The 18582-nt window shown below is 43.5% G+C and overlaps 1 protein-coding gene across 1 annotated transcript in view; it reads left to right on the forward strand.

The window, feature by feature from the left end:
- The window catches only part of LOC138299190 (butyrophilin subfamily 1 member A1-like), a 140647-nt gene that overhangs the window by 120167 nt on the left and 1898 nt on the right, over positions 1 to 18582 (forward strand). The window contains exons 7-8 of the mRNA XM_069237288.1: positions 1295 to 1315; positions 2612 to 2638. Coding sequence (XP_069093389.1) covers positions 1295 to 1315; positions 2612 to 2638 — 48 coding nt within the window. The remainder of the gene's footprint in view (positions 1 to 1294; positions 1316 to 2611; positions 2639 to 18582) is intronic.

Genomic DNA, 18582 nt, shown 5'->3' on the forward strand with positions numbered 1-18582 from the left:
TGTAAAGCCTCAAGTATACATTAACATGATTTTTATCCTTCTAGCATGTAATTTAATAAGAAAGGCACCTATGTGGCACTGTAAAATGAAAACAATTGCACAATTGAAAAGCGTGTCAATGCAGCTTTTCTGCGTTAGGCTATTGCTCATAAAAATATAAGCAGTCACATTCTACTGACTATGTGACACTAAAGGCATTAATAAAATTTACGCTGTATCGCAAGCGTCCTCCAAAGTAAACAAAGAGCCTCCATATGTTATTTTTTAGAGTTGTTTGGATGGACTCTGGGTAAGAACACAAGGGAGGTAATCTCTTCCTTCTACAAGTGCCAAGTACTGCAGCTTTGTCCCGCTCACCTAGTGAGATGTTGTGTGAGGGATGGGCAGCTGATTTCTGGCATTGTATTTTACTCTGACTGTGCAGCAGGCGCAGCACATGCTTGTTAGCTTCATCCGGAGACTGGGGGCTGGCAGTAATAGCAAGGCTGAACATGGGATTTCCAAAACAGAGGTCTTCGAATGGCTATGGCTGCTTGCCATGCTGCAGAGGTGCTCTTACATGTGCTTCAGGTTCTACACACCTCTGGGGATACCTGGTGTGGAAGGCTGGGATGTGTGGCATCACTTACTGCGATGCAATTTGGTTCTTGCGCCTAAGAACTTTGCAAACTTGAGAGTTCTGAAAACTACCCAACTGTAAATTGATTTGGTGCCAAGTACTTAGTATTTTAATTTCAATTTTCACTGATGTTTACTAATATGCGTCCAAAAAAAGGCAAGTGATTTACACAAGGTAGTTTTCTGGTTATTCATTCCATTCTTTGCAGTTTAACTAGGAGTTACCACCTGCATGGTGCACAAGCACACATCTCAAGCAAGTGCACATTGAGCTTGTCTCTTATTACTTTTTGATGTTACGATTTGTCTTGTGCTGGGCTGCAAATAAATCAGTAGTTGACATAAGCCACATGCTATCGCCAGGTTCAGTGTTAATGGTGAGTCATGTGCATGTTTCCAAGGCTGGTGGCGGATACCACCATCATGTCATGTCTGCATGTCTTTTAGAAGGCTGTCTACCCTATACCCGCCCACTCGCCCCTTGGTGGCCATTTTGTCTTAGATATGTGCCAGTATCTGGATAAAATGTCCTTAACTTTGTGGGAAAGCACTGCATAACCATTCACACACAGTAGTACAACTTTGCGTACTCCATGCTAAATTAAGACGTTAAGAGAGACCCGGATGTATTTTTAGTATTTCATTTTAACATTGATATGCCTTTTTTTCTTCTTAGTGGCCCTCTTGGAAGAACTTGGTGAGTGTTTTGATGAATTAAGTAATGTTTAAAGAGTTTAGCATAGGATATGAAGGGTGAATAACAACTGTACCATGGGTTGGGTGAGAGTTGTTGTGAACAATAAGTTTATATGTTTGTAGTTTAGACTGCAGGTGGAACTTGCTCTTTAAACAGTTCTCTTTTCTGTAATGCTCTTCTGGTGGGAAATGGATACCACTCTCCAGTAATCTGTTAGTTCATCATTACAAAATAGGTATGTTGTTACTGCGTTATAGGTAGAACAGAGGTGTTTCCCTGCCATATTGCCCAAAATAAATTGCTAAAGGACTCTGTTGGAAATGCAGTTGCAACACAACACACCACACCAGTCTCTCATCATCTGTAGGCCAACTTCTCTCCCTCGCCTATCAACACTGTAAGAACAGGACAAGCAGTTTCTACCAAGGGCCAGAGGTGTGGGGCTAGAGAGAACTGCACAACACATTATCTCCATTTTTTTTTTTTTTTTGAGGATCCAGACTCTCTGCGCCTCACCTCTTGAGGGCCGCCAGAGAAAAGGGATCAGCTGAATAAAGGAGACTTGTTGTGAGGCTAAAAGGGGAGTACTACAGTTCACAACCTTTAACATGTCAAACTCACCCAGACCTAGGAACCCCAATTACCAAAGCGGTTGCATGCTGTGAAGTTTTACTGGTCTCTGGCTGGTAAGTTTAGAGTTCTTTACTGCACAAAGTTACAGATAAGTTACACCAAGCGGGTGCAGCCTGTTGACCTCCCTGCTCATCCGCTCGTCTCAAGTTGCCCCAAGTCTTTGAGGTCAGTTACAAGGTTGGTGGTGCCGGAGGGATGTGGTACTCCAGATGAACTGTCACTGCAGAGTTCCATGTAACTGTGTTCCCAGAATACACGGCCAGAGTTGGTGCTGTTGACTGATATAGACTCCAAGAGCATGGTTAGATGGAGCTGCTGCAGATGCTGGTTTGTTTTTCTTCCTCCAGAGCATTTCTGCAGGAGGGACTGACTGCTTAATCGGGAGACAATCACCGAGCTGCTCTGTCCCTACCCTCTTTCAGAAAACACCTGTATCAGACATAGGTTGGGGAGGTGGCCTCCTTTGTTGGACAGTGGCTACCCTACCTGTGCAAATTCATCCAGTGGAATGGTCATTTGAGGGGCAGGGGGGACACTGCATTCATCATTACTGACAGCTACAGTTCCCAATGGTAATGGTGTAGTCAGTGCTAAAATGTGATTGAGTCTTATTCATGTTAGGCGATATTGATTCAATTAACGAGTTTCTTTGTCCATTTTTAGATTGGAGAAGAGCACGAAGCTATGCAGGTAAATGGACCCTATGTCTCCTGTCCCTTTTGAAGTGCGCATCGCTGAACCACTTGTAGAAGACAGGGCTGGTCGTAGCGCTGGTGGCGCCCAGTGCAACAAACTTTGTTGCCACCCCCCACTGACCTCCTTTTTCACAGATTCCCTCACTACCAGCTGGTAACAGTGCTCCTCATCTCTCCATAGCCCCTCTCTCACATGTATTTCATACCACTGTAGGGTGCCGGAACACTTACATCACACAGTCCTTGAGCAGAGACATTGAACTTTGTGTGTAGGTCAATGTACATAAAATGTCCCATACAACTGTAAGGACTACATGGTGTAGGAGCCATGTCATCCATACTGGAAGGCAGTAGATTTTAGGAGCACTTAGTCTGGAGAAGGACAAACTCATGATTTTAAACATAACACAGTAATAGAAATGTATTTCTACACAAATCGTTTTTAGGAATCTTGGGATAGCAAAAAACTTTAGGGGGAGGGGGGTGAGGCATGAGGTTCTAAACCTATGCCTTAAGGTTTGCATGCAAGTGCTTCATGGCCGTTCAAAGCCAACTGTGCTATATCAGAAGGATTGTAACCTATGAACTGCAAGAAACAAAAAATATTCTCTGTAACAAAAGCAGTAACCCATTGAGCTAGCTTCATAGGACTCAATTCTGAGATCTGCATGTTACACGTGGTTTGCAGCGGGCACGTTCATTTTCTGTGCTACTTATGGAGAGTCAAAACTTTGGCTAGAGATAGCTAAGACCTCCCTAGCATTTACATTAATCACAAGAGTTAGCTTGACATTTTTATTATGTCCTGAATATGTCTGGGCAGACAAGGAATTCTGCAAAAGGTGCTTTCTCACCATATAAGACATTTAAAAATAAAATGCCTCACCGTCTGAGCTTGGCGCCTGGTGCAGTGGCACCCATCCCACCACTCTAAAGTCAGCACTGGTAGAAGAATTTGCAAGTTTAATGTTTGTAACTTCGTAGAGTAGCCAGTGTCGATCTCCAGTGGCGTTACAGCGCTCACAGTGTTAACTTCCCCTGTACCCTTCGCCCTGTGCCTGGCCCTCGGAGCCACATTCTACTTGAGACACAAGCGCACATAGACCCGTATTTAAGGGGTCTGTGGCACACAGCAGCACTGGCAGGAATGTGCCATACTTATCCAATATGGTGCATTCTGTCTGTTCCCTCTGCTCTGGCGCCCTTGGGTGCGTAGCGCCAACGCAGGCACCCTTGCTCCATGGTGCAAGGTGGCCTGTGTTGCATGCAGGACTGTATTTGTGCATGAAGGATCACCTTCCTACACAAAGACAATCCTGAGAGGCCTCTTCATCTTTGTATAGAAAGAGGCCACCATGAGGAAAAATAAAGCTGTTTCTCCTTGTTACTCCTCTCCTCGGTAAGTGTAAGATCTTGGCACATTCCCAGGTCTACAAGCCCTTGTAAATCTGGGAATGCGTCAAGATGCATGGGAGTTGCAGGGTAACAACCACGGCAGTGACAAAGGAACGCCTATCCAGGGCAGAGTAAGACAGTGTAACGATTTGCGCTGCGCTGCCTTACTCCATATTTTTGGAGCCATTCAAAGCCATGCAAAGTGGCTTTTGCGTGGCTTTAAAAATATGCCTTAGTGGTGTGCGCCATGCTTGTACCACGTTGCGTGGTGCAAGCATGGCGCAACAGACTCATAAAAATGCCCCTGGTGCAAAGTCACAGGTTCCCCTGGCTCCCACGCTCAGTGCCTGGGATTTGTGGGAGTGCTGCAGATCCTTAAGACACAGGCCTATAAAAACGACACCAAAGCTACATTGTGTGCTTGGCTTACTTGTATCCAGAGAGGGAGCATCACAGAGCAGACCCTCCAGCTGGAATAAAACCTTTCCAGCTTTAGAGAATGTTTTTCAGATCTAAAAACATAGCTACTCATCCAGGACCAAAAGGCATCACCAGTAATCAGCGCTGAGCACAATGAAATTCCATCATCCAGAAAAAAAACACAACCAAGTACATGCTAGTGAAAATGCATGTATTCCATAGTCAGGAAGTGGTGGCAATGATACTGGTTCACCAGCAGGAAAAAAGTTAGAAAATACCTACTACTGCAGCGGTAAAATGTTATAGGAGTAGGTAAGTTTACTTTGGGACACAGAGAACAACTTGGAACAGCAAACCCAGGATATCCTGTTCCTAGAGACTGTGACCATTCTTGTTCTGTGGAGTAGAGGAGTAAAAACAGAAAAACAGATTGAATAGCTACCTGTGGAGTCAACAGGAAGTAGACAAGGACCAAGCTCTGTTTTGAAATAGGAAACAAAAAGCTTAGAGAAAACCATTGAAGGCAATCCCTGGTTTAGAATCCTTAGAGAAGAGTAATAGTGCTAAACCGTCTGACTAACGTGAGTCTGACTCCCACAAGACAGCACTATAGCCATCACAGAGAGCAGATTTTAGTGTACCAGACTCGCTCCACACCCCATACCTTCCCACTGTGTTGCCAGTGCTTAATTTGAGCCGGGGGTTGCCAGACTCGCATTTTTGTGGACCAGCGTTTAATTTTCCCCATCAGATATTGACAGTGAGCAAAAGAGAGAGAGAGACATAAACAGTAAAAAAGGAGGAGGAGAAAATGGAAATATGGGCACAAAGGGAAAAAGAAAGGACTGGCAAGAGTGAGATAAAGGGTCAGCAGTGTCTGGTTGTGGATTAAAAAGGCCTTAGATAGACACTACGCAGCCATAGTATTCAGCACTCCAGTTTTTAATAGCACCGCCAGAGCAAAGCTTTGGGCACCAGCACTCAATCTTTTACAAATTAAGCACTGCTGTGTAATTGCTTACATAGAATCATTTGTGGGTGACTGAAGAAAAAATCGGAGACTGGAGGTAATCAACTTGTTCCTCCAGCAGCTGCGAAACTCAGGTTAGTGACCCTTGAAAGCTGGTTGTATCCCTGTCTACAAGTCAGTTGACACTGGTCTCAAATCACAACATTCTATTTATGGTCATTCTGTGCATGCACCACAGAATAACAGTACATGAAAGTTCCATTCAGCATATCCCACCCATATATTCATTGCAAAGTAACGTCCATTAAATGAAGCTTGAACCACAACGAAAATGTTAACAGTGTATACAATTGTTTCTCAGCTCATCATGGTAAGATGTTTGCAATACTGATATTTACAATATGTACGTTTCTCTCTTTTTTTTAATTACATTTCAGGCTTTTCTGAATAAAAAAAACCTTATCACCACCGCACATCATAATATCGGCATTTGCTATATGGTGTTTTCAGTCTCCTATGTGCACCTTCATTTGAGCACTACAGAGTTACGTCGTAAGGTCAGCCCTCTGTAGGATTGTCAGTGTTGCTATACTTTGGCCCATTTTTTCCAGCAACACCTGCATTCATATACGTGGCACTCCGCCAACAGGCACCAGTCAATGACCTCTTCACAGGTGTTCAAGTTTAGTGGAGTGTGACCCTCCCCGCCCAACAACCCCCTGTAGGCGACATTTCTTGGCAGTCACTATCTTCCAGGTAATGCTCAATTGCACGTCTTTTGGTGCTTCCTCTCCCCCAGATACACAGTAGAGTTGCCCCGACTGGATCTCAAATTTGTGCTCCAGTGTTAGTGCCATCTCAGGCAGGTGTGGACCTAATTACAGAATGGCATCAGTGTGGAGCATGACCAGAACAAGAATGTTTCACAATTTATGATTCTTAAACCTTCCTAAACTGCAGTTTGTCTTTTCAGACCTTTTACAAGGCAGACAACACTTCCAACTTGCTTCCCTTACACTCCATCATGATGCCTATGATTAACACCCTCTCAACACATACTCGTAGGAGGTTGGCCTGGTTAGTAATGGGTACCTTGGGTACTTACACCAGGTCCAGTTGTCCCTTATTAGTGAAATGTAGTAGTGTTCTAGCAGCTTAGGCTGATAGAAGTAGCTGTAGCAGAGCAGCTTAGGCTGAACGAGGAGACATGCAAAGCTCATGCAATAGCACTTATAGTTACACAGTAAGTATACACAAGTAAAGACAATACTCAGTGTTACCAAAAATAAAGGTTTTTATTTGGGTGATACAGTACCAAAATATCTTAGAGACAATACTCCTTCTGGAGGTAAGTATTATACACAATATATACACTAGACACCAAAATTAGACAAGTAAATAGTCATAGAACAATGCAAACGGTAGGAAATTCTATAGAATACAATGGGAGAAAATAGGTCTAGGGGCAACAAAAACCATATACTAAAAAAGCGGAATGTGAGTCACGAATTCCCCCTAGACAAGTGTAGTGTATGCAGAATCGCTGGGAGAGTAAGAATGCAGTAAAGTTAAGTAAATTGCCCCATCCCAGAGCCCAGAAAAGCAGGAGTAAAGTACTGCAAGTTTCCTTAGGACACACTACACCTCATTTTTGGGATTTTGCAGCAGGCAACCAAGTCTGCAAAGAACAACTGCTGGATTATTGGACCAGAAGACCTGCAAAGGAAGGGGACCAAGTCAAGAAGTCGAAAGAAGTTCCAGGAAGGACAGGAGCCCCTGCCAACCCAGAAGAAGGTGCAAAAGAAGAGTCCCCAGTTAGTTGAAGACCGCATAAATGCAACCTAGGAAGATGCCATCTGGTTTCTGCATGATGCAAAAGATGCCCCACGGCGTGAAGATCGTTGCAGATGAGATTTCGTGTTGGAAGGCGCCAACAACCCTTGGCAATGGCAAAAGTGCATTTTTCATCAAAATGGCGCTGGATGGACCCAGGAGGAACCTGGGGGCCTCAACTCTGTGTGAAAAGGAAGATGGAGCACTCAGCCCTTTAGAGAGTCCTCAGGATGCCAGCCAGCACCCCCAAAAGCTGCAGGATCCGGGTTCAAAGGAGGTGCGAAACGCAGTTGATGCAGCACAACAAAAGAAGGTCCCACCCCGCCGAAGAACAACTCAGCAAGTTGAGCGTCACATGGTGGAGTGCTGGGAACCTGCGCCAGGCTGTGTATGAAGGAATTTTGCAAAGAGTGCACAGAGGCCTCAGGAGGCGAAGAAGACACAAAACACAGGGGTACCATTGTTCCCTGAGAAGGCAAGGTCTTACTTCCTCCAAATTGCCTCAGCAGGACCTCAGGACAGTATGTCGAGGATGTCCACCCTCTGTGTCCTTAGGAGCACGCTTGTCGCTGTGAGAGGAGTCACAGGGTACCAGTTGTCATCTTGGAAGGTGCCTGCTTGGGGAAGGGGAGTGACTCCATCACTCCACAGGAGGTTTCTTCGGTCCTTCTGGTGCAGGATAAAGACAGGGAGTCCCCAGAGCATGCACACTGTGGAAACTGTTGCTGTTGCTGACTTGGAGCTGAGGTTGCTGAAGAAAAGTGTCTCTTGTAGACACTTTGTTGCAGTTACAGCGTTTCTTGGAGCAGGCTGCAGTTGATCCGAGGTCAGAAGAGTCTGAAGTTGTTGCAGAGGATTTCTGAAGGAAACTTGCAAGCAGGATCTGAAGAGAATCCACAGGAGAGACCCTAAAAAGCCCTGAAAGGGGGGGTTTGGCTACGTTATCCGGTATGGACTTATCAGGAGGGGTCTCTGATGTCACCTGCTGGCACTGGCCACTCAGAGGCCTCCAGAGTGCTCCCACACCTTGTAAAGCAAGATGTCTGAAGTCTGGGACACACTGGTGGAGTTTTGGGCACCACCCCTAGGGTGGTGATGGACAGGGGAGTGGTCACTCCCCTTTCCTTTGTCCAGTTTCCCGCCAGAGCAGGGAACAAGGGGTCCCTGAACCGGTGTAGACTGGTTTATGCAAGGAGGGCACCATCTGTGCCCTTCAAAGCTTTTCCAGAGGCTGGGGGAGGCTACCCCTCTCCAGCCTGTAACACCTATTTCCAAAGGGAGAGGGTGTAACACCCTGCTCTCAGAGGAAATACTTTCTTTTGCCTTCCTAGGACTGGGCTGCCCAGATCCCAGGAGGGCAGAACCATGTCTGTGGAGTGGCAGCAGCTGTAGCTGCAGTGCAAGCCTCAGAGAGCTGGTTTGGCAGTACTGGGGGTCCGTGGTGGAGCCCCCAGGATGCATGGAATTGGCTCCCCAATAACATATTTGGAATGAGGGGACAATACCATGATCTTAGACATGCTACATGGCCATAGTGAAGCTACATATAGGTATTGACCTATATGTAGTGCACGCATGTAATGGTGTCCCTGCACTCACATAGTCTGGGGAATTGGCCCTGAACTATGTGGGGGCACCTTTGCTAGTGCTCACACTTAGTAACTTTGTACCTAACCTTCAGCAAGTGAAGGTTAGACCTGTAGGTGACTTATAAGTTACTTAAGTGCAGTGAAAATGGCTGTGAAATAGTGTGTGCACTATTTCACGCACACTGCAACTCCTGGAACTCCAATGCCCTGGGTACCTAGGTACCATATACCAAGGACTTATAAGGAGGGTCCAGTATGCCAATTGAAATTGGTAAATGCAGCCATTGGCCTACAGTGACAGATTTAAAAGCAGAGAGAGCATAAGCACTGAGGTTCTGATTAGCAGAGCCTCAGTGACACAGTTAGGCACTACACAGGCATACACATTAGGTCATAAATTATGAGCACTGGGGTCCTGGCTAGCAGGATCCCAGTGAGACAGGCAAAACACACTGACATACACTCACAAACAGGCCAAAAGTGGGGGTAACCATGCCAGAGAGAGGCTACTTTCTCACAATCTGTGTCCGGCAATCAAAGGAGTTGAGGACAACCTCTGACTCTTCTGGTACTATTCAAGACACTGACATTGAAGATTTACAGATCATCAATATTTTCAGTGTGCAATTAACTTCTGAACAAATAAAGGTGTTATGCATAGGGTTAGGTTTTTGTCCTACTTCTTCTCAAGACTATTCTCAGATTTGCATTGACCTTTACAAGTTTGTGAGGCGCTTGAAACTTAAGGAATACTTTGAGGAGAAACTGATCTGCACCGTTCCACCTGCACCTCCCACAATAGAGTGCAACAAGACTATTCGAGACGTACAAGATATCCAAATTTTAATGTCACTGGAACACTCTGACTCGCCACCGCTGTCTATGGATGACCTGTTAAACCACCTTGACGTCACTCCCAACTTGGGGCTTGACAGTGGCCTTTGACCCAGATATATATTTACTCCCAATCTGCCACCAGACATTCAAATTGATGTTTTCTATAAGACTATTACTCATGACCTGTACAAACTAGAGGACAGACATATATCATGGGGTTAGAGAACAAGGACTAATCTGAGTACCAATGAGTTGAAAGCGCTTAATGATCTAAGCAGTAACACTGACATTCTTATCAGGGAGGCAGACAAGGGGGACAATGTAGTGGTCATGAATCACTCAGGTTACATTGACGAGATTAACAGGCAACTGGCTGACAGACATAAATTAGAATTACTGAGATCACCCACATCATCACACAAGAACTAACACATTGGAGGAACCTGTGTGGTATTTCAGATCTGGAAAACAAGTGCATGCTTAATACTATACCATGTGTGTCCTGTATTTATATTTTGCCAAAATACATAAACCTGGACACTTCCCACCAGGTAGGCAGACTATTTCTGGTTTAGGATCTCTGACAGAACACATCTTGGAATTTATTGATGTATATCTACGGACTCTGGTGCAGAATATACCCTCTTTTATTAGTGACGCCAAAGAGTTACTGTGTCAGCTTGAGTATATAGAGTGGATGGTGGACTGTATGTTTGTCACCTTAGATGTTATCTCACTTGACACCTGCATTCCTTTGGAGAAAGGTATCTCTGCCCTGGCTTCCACTCACTCTTACAGAAATGCCACTCTGTTTGAACACACGGAGATGCTTATTGACCTTATTAGACTGGTCTTGGAGAATAATGTATTTTTACACAATGGTAACTGGTACAAACCATCCCAAGGAGTAGCTTTGGGAGCTAAATTTTCACTGTCGTATGCCAATATAAACATGGGTCTCTTTGAGAAATATCTTGTGGTCGGCATGTCCCCCTAAGTATTGGAACACATCTTATACTAGGGTAGATATATTGTTGAAGTTTTTGTCATCTGTACTGGTGGTCCAGCATGATTGCAAAGACTGGGCAATCATCTTAATGATGACCAGTACAATATTGGCTTTACTTTGCATATGAGTTTGGACCAAATTGAGTTTCTTGATGTTGTTTTGTACAAAGAAGGTCCCAACATCATGTCTAGATTACATAGGAAACCTACAGCCTGTAATTCAATCTTACAGGCTCATAGTGCACATCCCACGACTGAGATCAATGCCGTCCCGCTAGGGGGATGACTAGGATATGCTGCAATTGCAGTGATGATCAGATCTTTACAGAGGAAGTGATTTCACTGGAACAATGGTTTCACCAGAGGAGTGACATTGACCATATACTAAGGCTAAAAAAAAAGATCATCCACATCTAATGTAGGTAGTATTACTTTATTTCGGTTATGAAGCCATAAAGTGTATATCATAATAAATAAATAAAATACATTAAAATCTCGTTCAATTAACATTTTTACAATTTGCCATGTCGAATATTTATTTGCAAAAGTCAAACCACAATAAATTCATCAATCACTCGAGATACTATACGGGGTTGTACATAGGTTGTGTCTATTTGGGCCTGCATAATTACTGGGTTGTTTGAGTACTAATTCAGTCTCAATTTCCAATACGAGTGCAAATAACGAGAAACTGCAGTTCATATACATACTAAAGTCATTTAAAATTCATACCCTTTACCAGGTTGAATATTTACATCAGGCGACCCACAGTAAGTTCAACAATCACATAATTAGATTGTATCTCTTTGGGTCCACAAGGTTACTGGTTTTTTTAAGTCGTAATTCTAAGTCTCATTCTCCAAGCCCAGTGCAAATAGCACAATTGTTTCTTGAGTTTCACTTTTTAGTGTTTGTAACATTATCTTGTATTGTATCACACCCTTAGTGGAATTGCATAGTGGAATTATTATTTTTTTCCGCTCCTTGGCGTATTGTGGACAAAAAAAGAAAAAATGAGCCTCTGATTTATTAAGCACTAAGCAGTGTGGGCAGGAAGATCGGTCGCTGAATTTTTTTTTCCCAACTTGCAGTGAAGGACCTTAGGAGAAGAACCCCACATCTGAACAAAATACATAGCCGTTTTTCTTGGAGGGGAGTGACTCTCTCAACATATGGTTCAATTTTGGGAATACACTTATGTAACAAAAATTGCGCAGTTATACTCCCATTTTTCTGATCAGCCCAGGTTCTTAACACAATATGATCCCAATATTCTTTTTTCAATTTCTGCAGTGTCTTTCCCCACTGACCAAGGCCTGCTCCACAATTCCTCAATTTTTAACATATCCATTAATTGTTTTACATCTTTTAGCCAGGGTATGCATACTTGTGAGTCTAAGGATACCAATTCGACCAGTGATTTCCTATATGGGGAAGATTCTGCAGATGATCACAATTTTACCCAATACATAAGCGGTCTCAAAGCAGTCAAATGGTGAATCCTATTTAGGGACAGGTCATGAATTAGTGGTAGAACGGGTATACTCGTTGGGCGATCAGACAAGACCCTGACAAACCTATTTTCTGTCTCTGACAATGGTGTCAATGTTTGCATATCCCTAAATCTCAGCCCCATATGCGGCTGCTGACAGCAGCGGCCCCATAAACCTTTAGGACTGGCGAGACCGACTCCCCCCCTACAGCAGCTTTATATCTTCTCCGTATAGCCATTGCCCTTTGAAATAGGATAGACTTATTTTTGTCTATTTGAGGCCCCAGTGCATGGTATCCACCAGCCTTACCCCAGGTAGTCAAACTTTTTGACTTGTTCAAGTGGAGCTCCACAAATTATCGGCTTCTTTCTGGAGGACCGATGTGGGTTGATCGTCATAAACTTGGACTTTGTCAGATTTCATTCTAAACCTCTTTCATGGCAGAAAGCAGCAAAGGGATCCAGCTCACACTGTAGTCCCTTAAGGGATCTTGATAATAAAAGTGTATTATCTGCAAACATAAGGAGTGGAACAGATACCCAAGCACTTTTAGGCACATCGTGCCTACATTGTAGCAGCCTTTTCACTGTGCCATTTATGTACAGGCTAAACAATGTTGGCGCAAGCACGCACCCTTGTCTAATGCCTCGCCAAATGGGGATTTTAGATGTAAGGTCCCCTCTGCTCCATCTGACTTTTACGTATGTATCTTGGTGCAATATCTCAGGATCCACAGGAGAGCACCAGGAATTCCACCTGCTTCCAAAACCTCCCATAAGGTGTCTCTCTGTACCAGATTAGATCCTGCTCGTAAGTCTATAAATGGGACATACAGGTAGTTCTGCCTCAAAGATACATATTTCCAGCATGTAGTCATGAATCGAAAAACCTGGGTACTAGTTTTGGCACTAAAGTCTGCCTGTTCCTTTGCAAGGAGCGAATTGTTATCGAGCCAAGATTGATGTCTAGTCAGGACCTGCCTACAGAAGATCTTCTGGCTTGTGTCAATTAGGCTTATAGGCCTATAATTGGCCGTCTCGTCTCTATTTCCCTTTTTATACAATGGGATTATGACTTCCTCTTGCCACAAGGAAGGAATACCCTCACCCTTCAAGATAGCATCACTGAGGGAGTTGAGATAAGGGATCCATACGTCAGGTTGGGAAAGATGCATATCACACGGGATACCATCAAGACCAGGGGCCTGTTCCCTTTTCTTTTGTTTTAGGGTGATAGCTGTTTCATTTAGGGTAAACGCCATCGCCTCCCTCTCTCTGCCGCCCAGTAGGTACGCTTTACATGTAGGAACACTGTGCTTGCCTCATAACCCTAGTCTTGTTTCTGTGACCTACTCTTTATATTACACCACTCTGCATAAAGGCCCTCAAAGTCTGTCATCCGTTTCTCAGGAGGAATTACTAGCTCTAGATGGCTATCTGCCGTATGCGTTCCATCAGAGATGCCTTTCCAGAAGGTTTTTGCATCACCTTGTGTAAGGGCTTCTGCTAGATCATACCACTGAGTAATTTCCCATTGTTGTTTTTCCTCTGTCAGGGTAGCTTTGTAAGCCTTCCTGGCAGTCTGACTTAATGGCTTCCAAGAGACTATTCTTGGCAATCCGACACTTTCTAACTAACCACTTAGGGGGCAATCTGGGACAAATACCTCTCTTCACTGTCTTTATAAATAGTTTGCTTATATCTCTCATCAGTTGAGTATGCAGGTCTGGGAAATGTATGCTGCCTTTGTTTCCATACACTAGTGGAGAAAGCTTTACATGAGAGAGGCTATAGATTTGGGTCAGGATCATACTACTGTTCATAACAGCTGGCCATTTTAAATTCCTCCTATTCGTAGTAACCTGGACTATATCAACATTGCTAGTTTGTTTCAAACTTGCACATTTGAAAACATAAAAATCCAACATGACGCTTAATGCGTGATGGTCACTTTTTGCTCAAGCAATAATCTCCATATCAAATAAAAAGGGCCACAAGTTATTATCCAAGAAGATATAATCTATATGAGTTGTTATTGCTCGTCTTTTGAAGGTTGGGCGCAGGGGGCGTGTATTTCCATTTACTATTTTCATACCATGTGCCATACCTAGGTCCAGTAATTGTATAGCAACATTGGATGACTTTTTCCCAGTAACATCTAGGAGCCCTAGTCTAGAAAATGACTCAGTAGACTCAGTCTTGCCCATCTTCGGGGCTATTTGTGTATTACAATCCCCTGCTATGATTTTTACTGCTCCCTTGTGTAGTTTATCAAGCATGTCAGGAAGTTGGTCATCCGTGGTAGAAAAGCAGCTTGATAAAAACAGATCTTACATATATGTTCTTTATGCCCACATACTTAAAGCCTTGCTTGGTGGATATACTTATTTCTATGCGTAAGAGATCACTACTCTCTGAGCGAACAACCTTTACTAAGGGGAAAAGGTCCAGCCGTAACCAGATCAAGAGGCCCCCTGAGGCCCTTCCTGCGGGTCAGGGGATGGCTTTTTCGGTAAAGGTCATAAAGCCAGGCCTATGGGTTTGATTGGTAGCCCATGTCTCTTGTAGGAGTATTATATGATGTGAATCTATAAAGTTTCCCAATTCAGGATCTGAAAGCTAAGCCTTTATCCCAGCAACATTCCAGGACTAGTTTTATCCAATTGGCTTCTACCATGGGCATTCCCTTATCGTCAGCAGCTTTATCTTGGATCTGGTTCTCCACATACAATTAACTAGGCCGATCTGTTTGAAGATTTGGGATAACCTCTGGGGGAATTTCGCCCTGGCTTATGGTCTTCAAGCTTACCATACTTCCCCGCTCTCGTCCCAAGATTTATCTGTGTGCAGGTCCTACATTACTTGTAATTACCTCTTGTCAATCAACTTCCTGCTGTCCATCAATCTAGCCGTGTGCAAAATTGGTGGCATCTAGGGGCCTAATTTAATTTGAGTCACTAAGTTTGATTCTTATTTGTAACATTTTTGGTGGCTGGAATCTCAGCTCAAGCGCTATTAGTTCCTCCACCAAAAACTGGGACTTAAGTTTTATCCCTAATGTGTCATGGGAACTACTTGTATTGTCAAGGCGCCTTGCATACAGAATGTCTTCTCTGATAACAGGCCTGCAGCCTCTAGAATGTCTTATCCAGTGGATCACTTTGTTTGTAAGCTATTCTTGTGATTCCCTCAATTCCGGTGGCAATTTAGGAACATTATCATATGACCATCATATTGATCATTAAGCCCATTATTCTTCCCTAATCCTCTGTTGGCTATGTGGATAATTCCCTAGTAAGTTTTCCTCTGGTCATGCTGTGAGTTGCATTTTGTCAATTCCCTACGTGAATTGACTTTACCCATGTATATTTTGCCCCTTATATTCCAAGGAGCCAAGTTCTCATGTTGGTGAGATCTAGTGTGTGGGGGTTGTTTTACAAATATTGGTCCCATCCCATCTTACAGATCTTCCCTTGGCTTATTCCTTTCTCTGACCAGTGTTGTTAATTTATTCAATTTGCTATTTAAATTGTCAGCCAATCGACTTATGCAATCCCTTAACTGTGTAATTTTGTTCTTTAGGGATTGCAACTGATTGATAAGAGGGATACTATCTGTATTGGGGGATGCCTAAATGCCATCATTTCTACCTCAGTGGGCTCCGCGGTATCCAATACGGTGTATCTATTGGAGTACTCCACTGTGTTAATTTTAGATGATATAGTTGGGATTTGCTCAGACACGCAGTCTGAGTCTATCATTTCAGGGGATGTCAAGTTCGGTAGAGGGAGGGAGATATTCCTACTTGACTTATCCTTACTGTTAGGGTTGGGGGACCTCATATTTTTTGTTTGCTGGAGAGAGGGCCTAATCCCCTTGTGGAGTAACCCTTTGGATTTAACCTTCGGAGCAAACTCATTACCTAACTTGCCTTGGAGTTTGTCTTTATGAACAAGTAACCCCTGCACCTCCTCAATTAACTCATTAATCTCTATCAAAGTGTCTAGGGATTTTCTTCACTCTCCCTTGCCCAGAGGGTCCATCCATAGCTTTACGTTTTACCATGGTAATAACATTTTCTTTTGCCCCTGCACTCTAGTTATCGGTATGGCATACAAAATTTAATACAGATAAAGTCTTGATTTGAATATATGAATTTGTGCAATAGAGTTCTAGGTACCGGTAGAAGATCTAAACAGCACGCCAAGCTATGGCACTGGACACTCCAGACCACTGGTAAGAACTTTAAACTATATGTCGGGCTGGGCATGGAATTCTAGTGTGATAAGGACAGAGAGATTGGCTAGTGTGAAAAATAGGTGCCTGGGATCGTGCAGCCCACAAACCTGATGTAGGGCCTCCTGGGGGACCAACCAACCAAGGGGGTGACCCTGCCCTGGATTTTCCTGGCACTGATGGGCACAGGATTTGCCCGGACACAACTCTCGCGTGCGTCCTGCACTGTGGGAGTGAAGAGCTTGCTATAAAGCACCAGTAACCCAGCACAGGTGAGGTGGAGCTTTGGGCCGCCCCCAGGGACCCAAGAAGAATGCTGGGACCTGTAGTCCTCCTACCTCCCGATGTCTCACTGTCCCACGCTACAGGAGTGAAGAACTTCCTATAAAGAACCAGTAACCCAGCACAGGTGAGGTGGAGCTTTGGGCCTCCTCCTGGGACCCAAGAAGAATGCTGGGACCTGTAGATCTCCTGCCTCCCGATGTCTTGCTGTCCCACGCTGCAGGAGTGAAGAGCTTGCTATAAAGCACCAGTAATGCACCACAGGTGAGGTGGAGCTTTAGGCCACCTCCAGGGATCTCCTGTGTTTACTGGCCCATAGGACTCGCTGGAACATTCAAGGTAAATGCATGACTTTAATCACAATATTTAGTGCACAAAGTTCAGCAATTTCTCAAATTTTGAGACGTCATTAGCACCTTCTTTTGTTGGGTAAAACTTTATGCATTTAAAATGCTCAAAACAATGTGGAATTTAGATGGTGTGGAGAGTGTGATCTTGAATTTAATCACTTAAAATCAACTTAAAGAAGAGTTGCAGAATGTTCAAAGTCGGAAACGTTTCTGTCCTGGTCAAGAGAGAATAATTAGCACAGATGCAAGTGCGAAAGGTTTAGGAGCAACATTTATTCAGAAGAAAGATGGAGCGGAAAATACTATAGCGTTCATTTCTCGTTCTTCGAAACCTGCTGAATGTAGGTATTCGGTGATTGAACGTGAAGCCCTAGCTATATTTTGGGCAGTTAAGAAACTTAGAAATGTCCTCTGGGGCAGAACGTTTTGGGATCACAAACCACTTAAATAAGTATTATGAAGAAAACAATTAACAGTGTGTCTAGTAGACTAGCCAGGTGGGTGGGTGGCATTACAAGAATATGTGCTCCAGGTTGTTTATATTCCAGGCTAAAGCAACATTGTTTATCGAGGATGTTAAAGATAGAGGAGATAGAACTGGACAAAGAAGTCACGGATGATCAAAAGAGTGTGTGTTATGACAAATGGTGTCATTTGTGAAGAAGATTGTAAAAAATACACTTTAGAAGATAAAACCCTGCAAAATGTAATATGCAATTTGGAAAATGGGTGGGGTGACAAGAAGTTATTAGAAAGTAAGGTAAACCTTTATTGGAGTGTTAAATAGGAATTGTCCAGTGACAGAGGTTTAGTGTTTAGGGGAAAAAGATTGGTACCTCCTACATCAGTGAGATAAAATTTGATAAAAATGGCACACAAAGCACATCAAGGGATTTCCGGATTGAAAGAAAGGCTACGGACAGAGTATTGGGGGCACATTGAGAGAGAAGTGAGAGAATGTTGGGAGTGTTGCATGAGTGACAAGGTATTAAAGACAAAAGAGCAACCCATGGTAGTGAGGGATGTACCCAAGAAAGTATGGGATGAAGTGTTAGTGGATATTTTGGGTCCCTTAACTGTTTATGAGCAAATGAAATGTGTAATTGTATTAGTCAATCTTTATTCTAATTGGCCAGAACTGATGATTGTCAATGAAGTTACTTCATAGAAAGTGATTGATTTTATGACACAAGTATTTTTAAGAGAAGGTTTTTTTGAATCATTACTGACTGACAATGGTGTGCAATTTACATCTAGAGTAATGGAGGAATTCTTGAGTAGGAAAGGAATTGTGCATAAAAGGTAAACAATGTATCATCCAGAACCCAATGATGCTGTGGAGAGATTGATTCACACTATTAAGGAGGCTATACAATTAGCAAGAAATGCAGGGAAGGATTGGGTGTCTGCTCTGTGGAAATAGGTGGAGATCTATAGAGTCACACCACATGGAACTACAGGGTAACTCCATTTGAATTATTCAAGGGCAGAAAGGTCAATTCGGTGCTATCACCATTCTGGGTTAAG

The sequence above is a fragment of the Pleurodeles waltl genome, chromosome 6, assembly GCF_031143425.1.
Source record: "Pleurodeles waltl isolate 20211129_DDA chromosome 6, aPleWal1.hap1.20221129, whole genome shotgun sequence".
Taxonomy (NCBI): Eukaryota; Metazoa; Chordata; class Amphibia; order Caudata; family Salamandridae; genus Pleurodeles; species Pleurodeles waltl.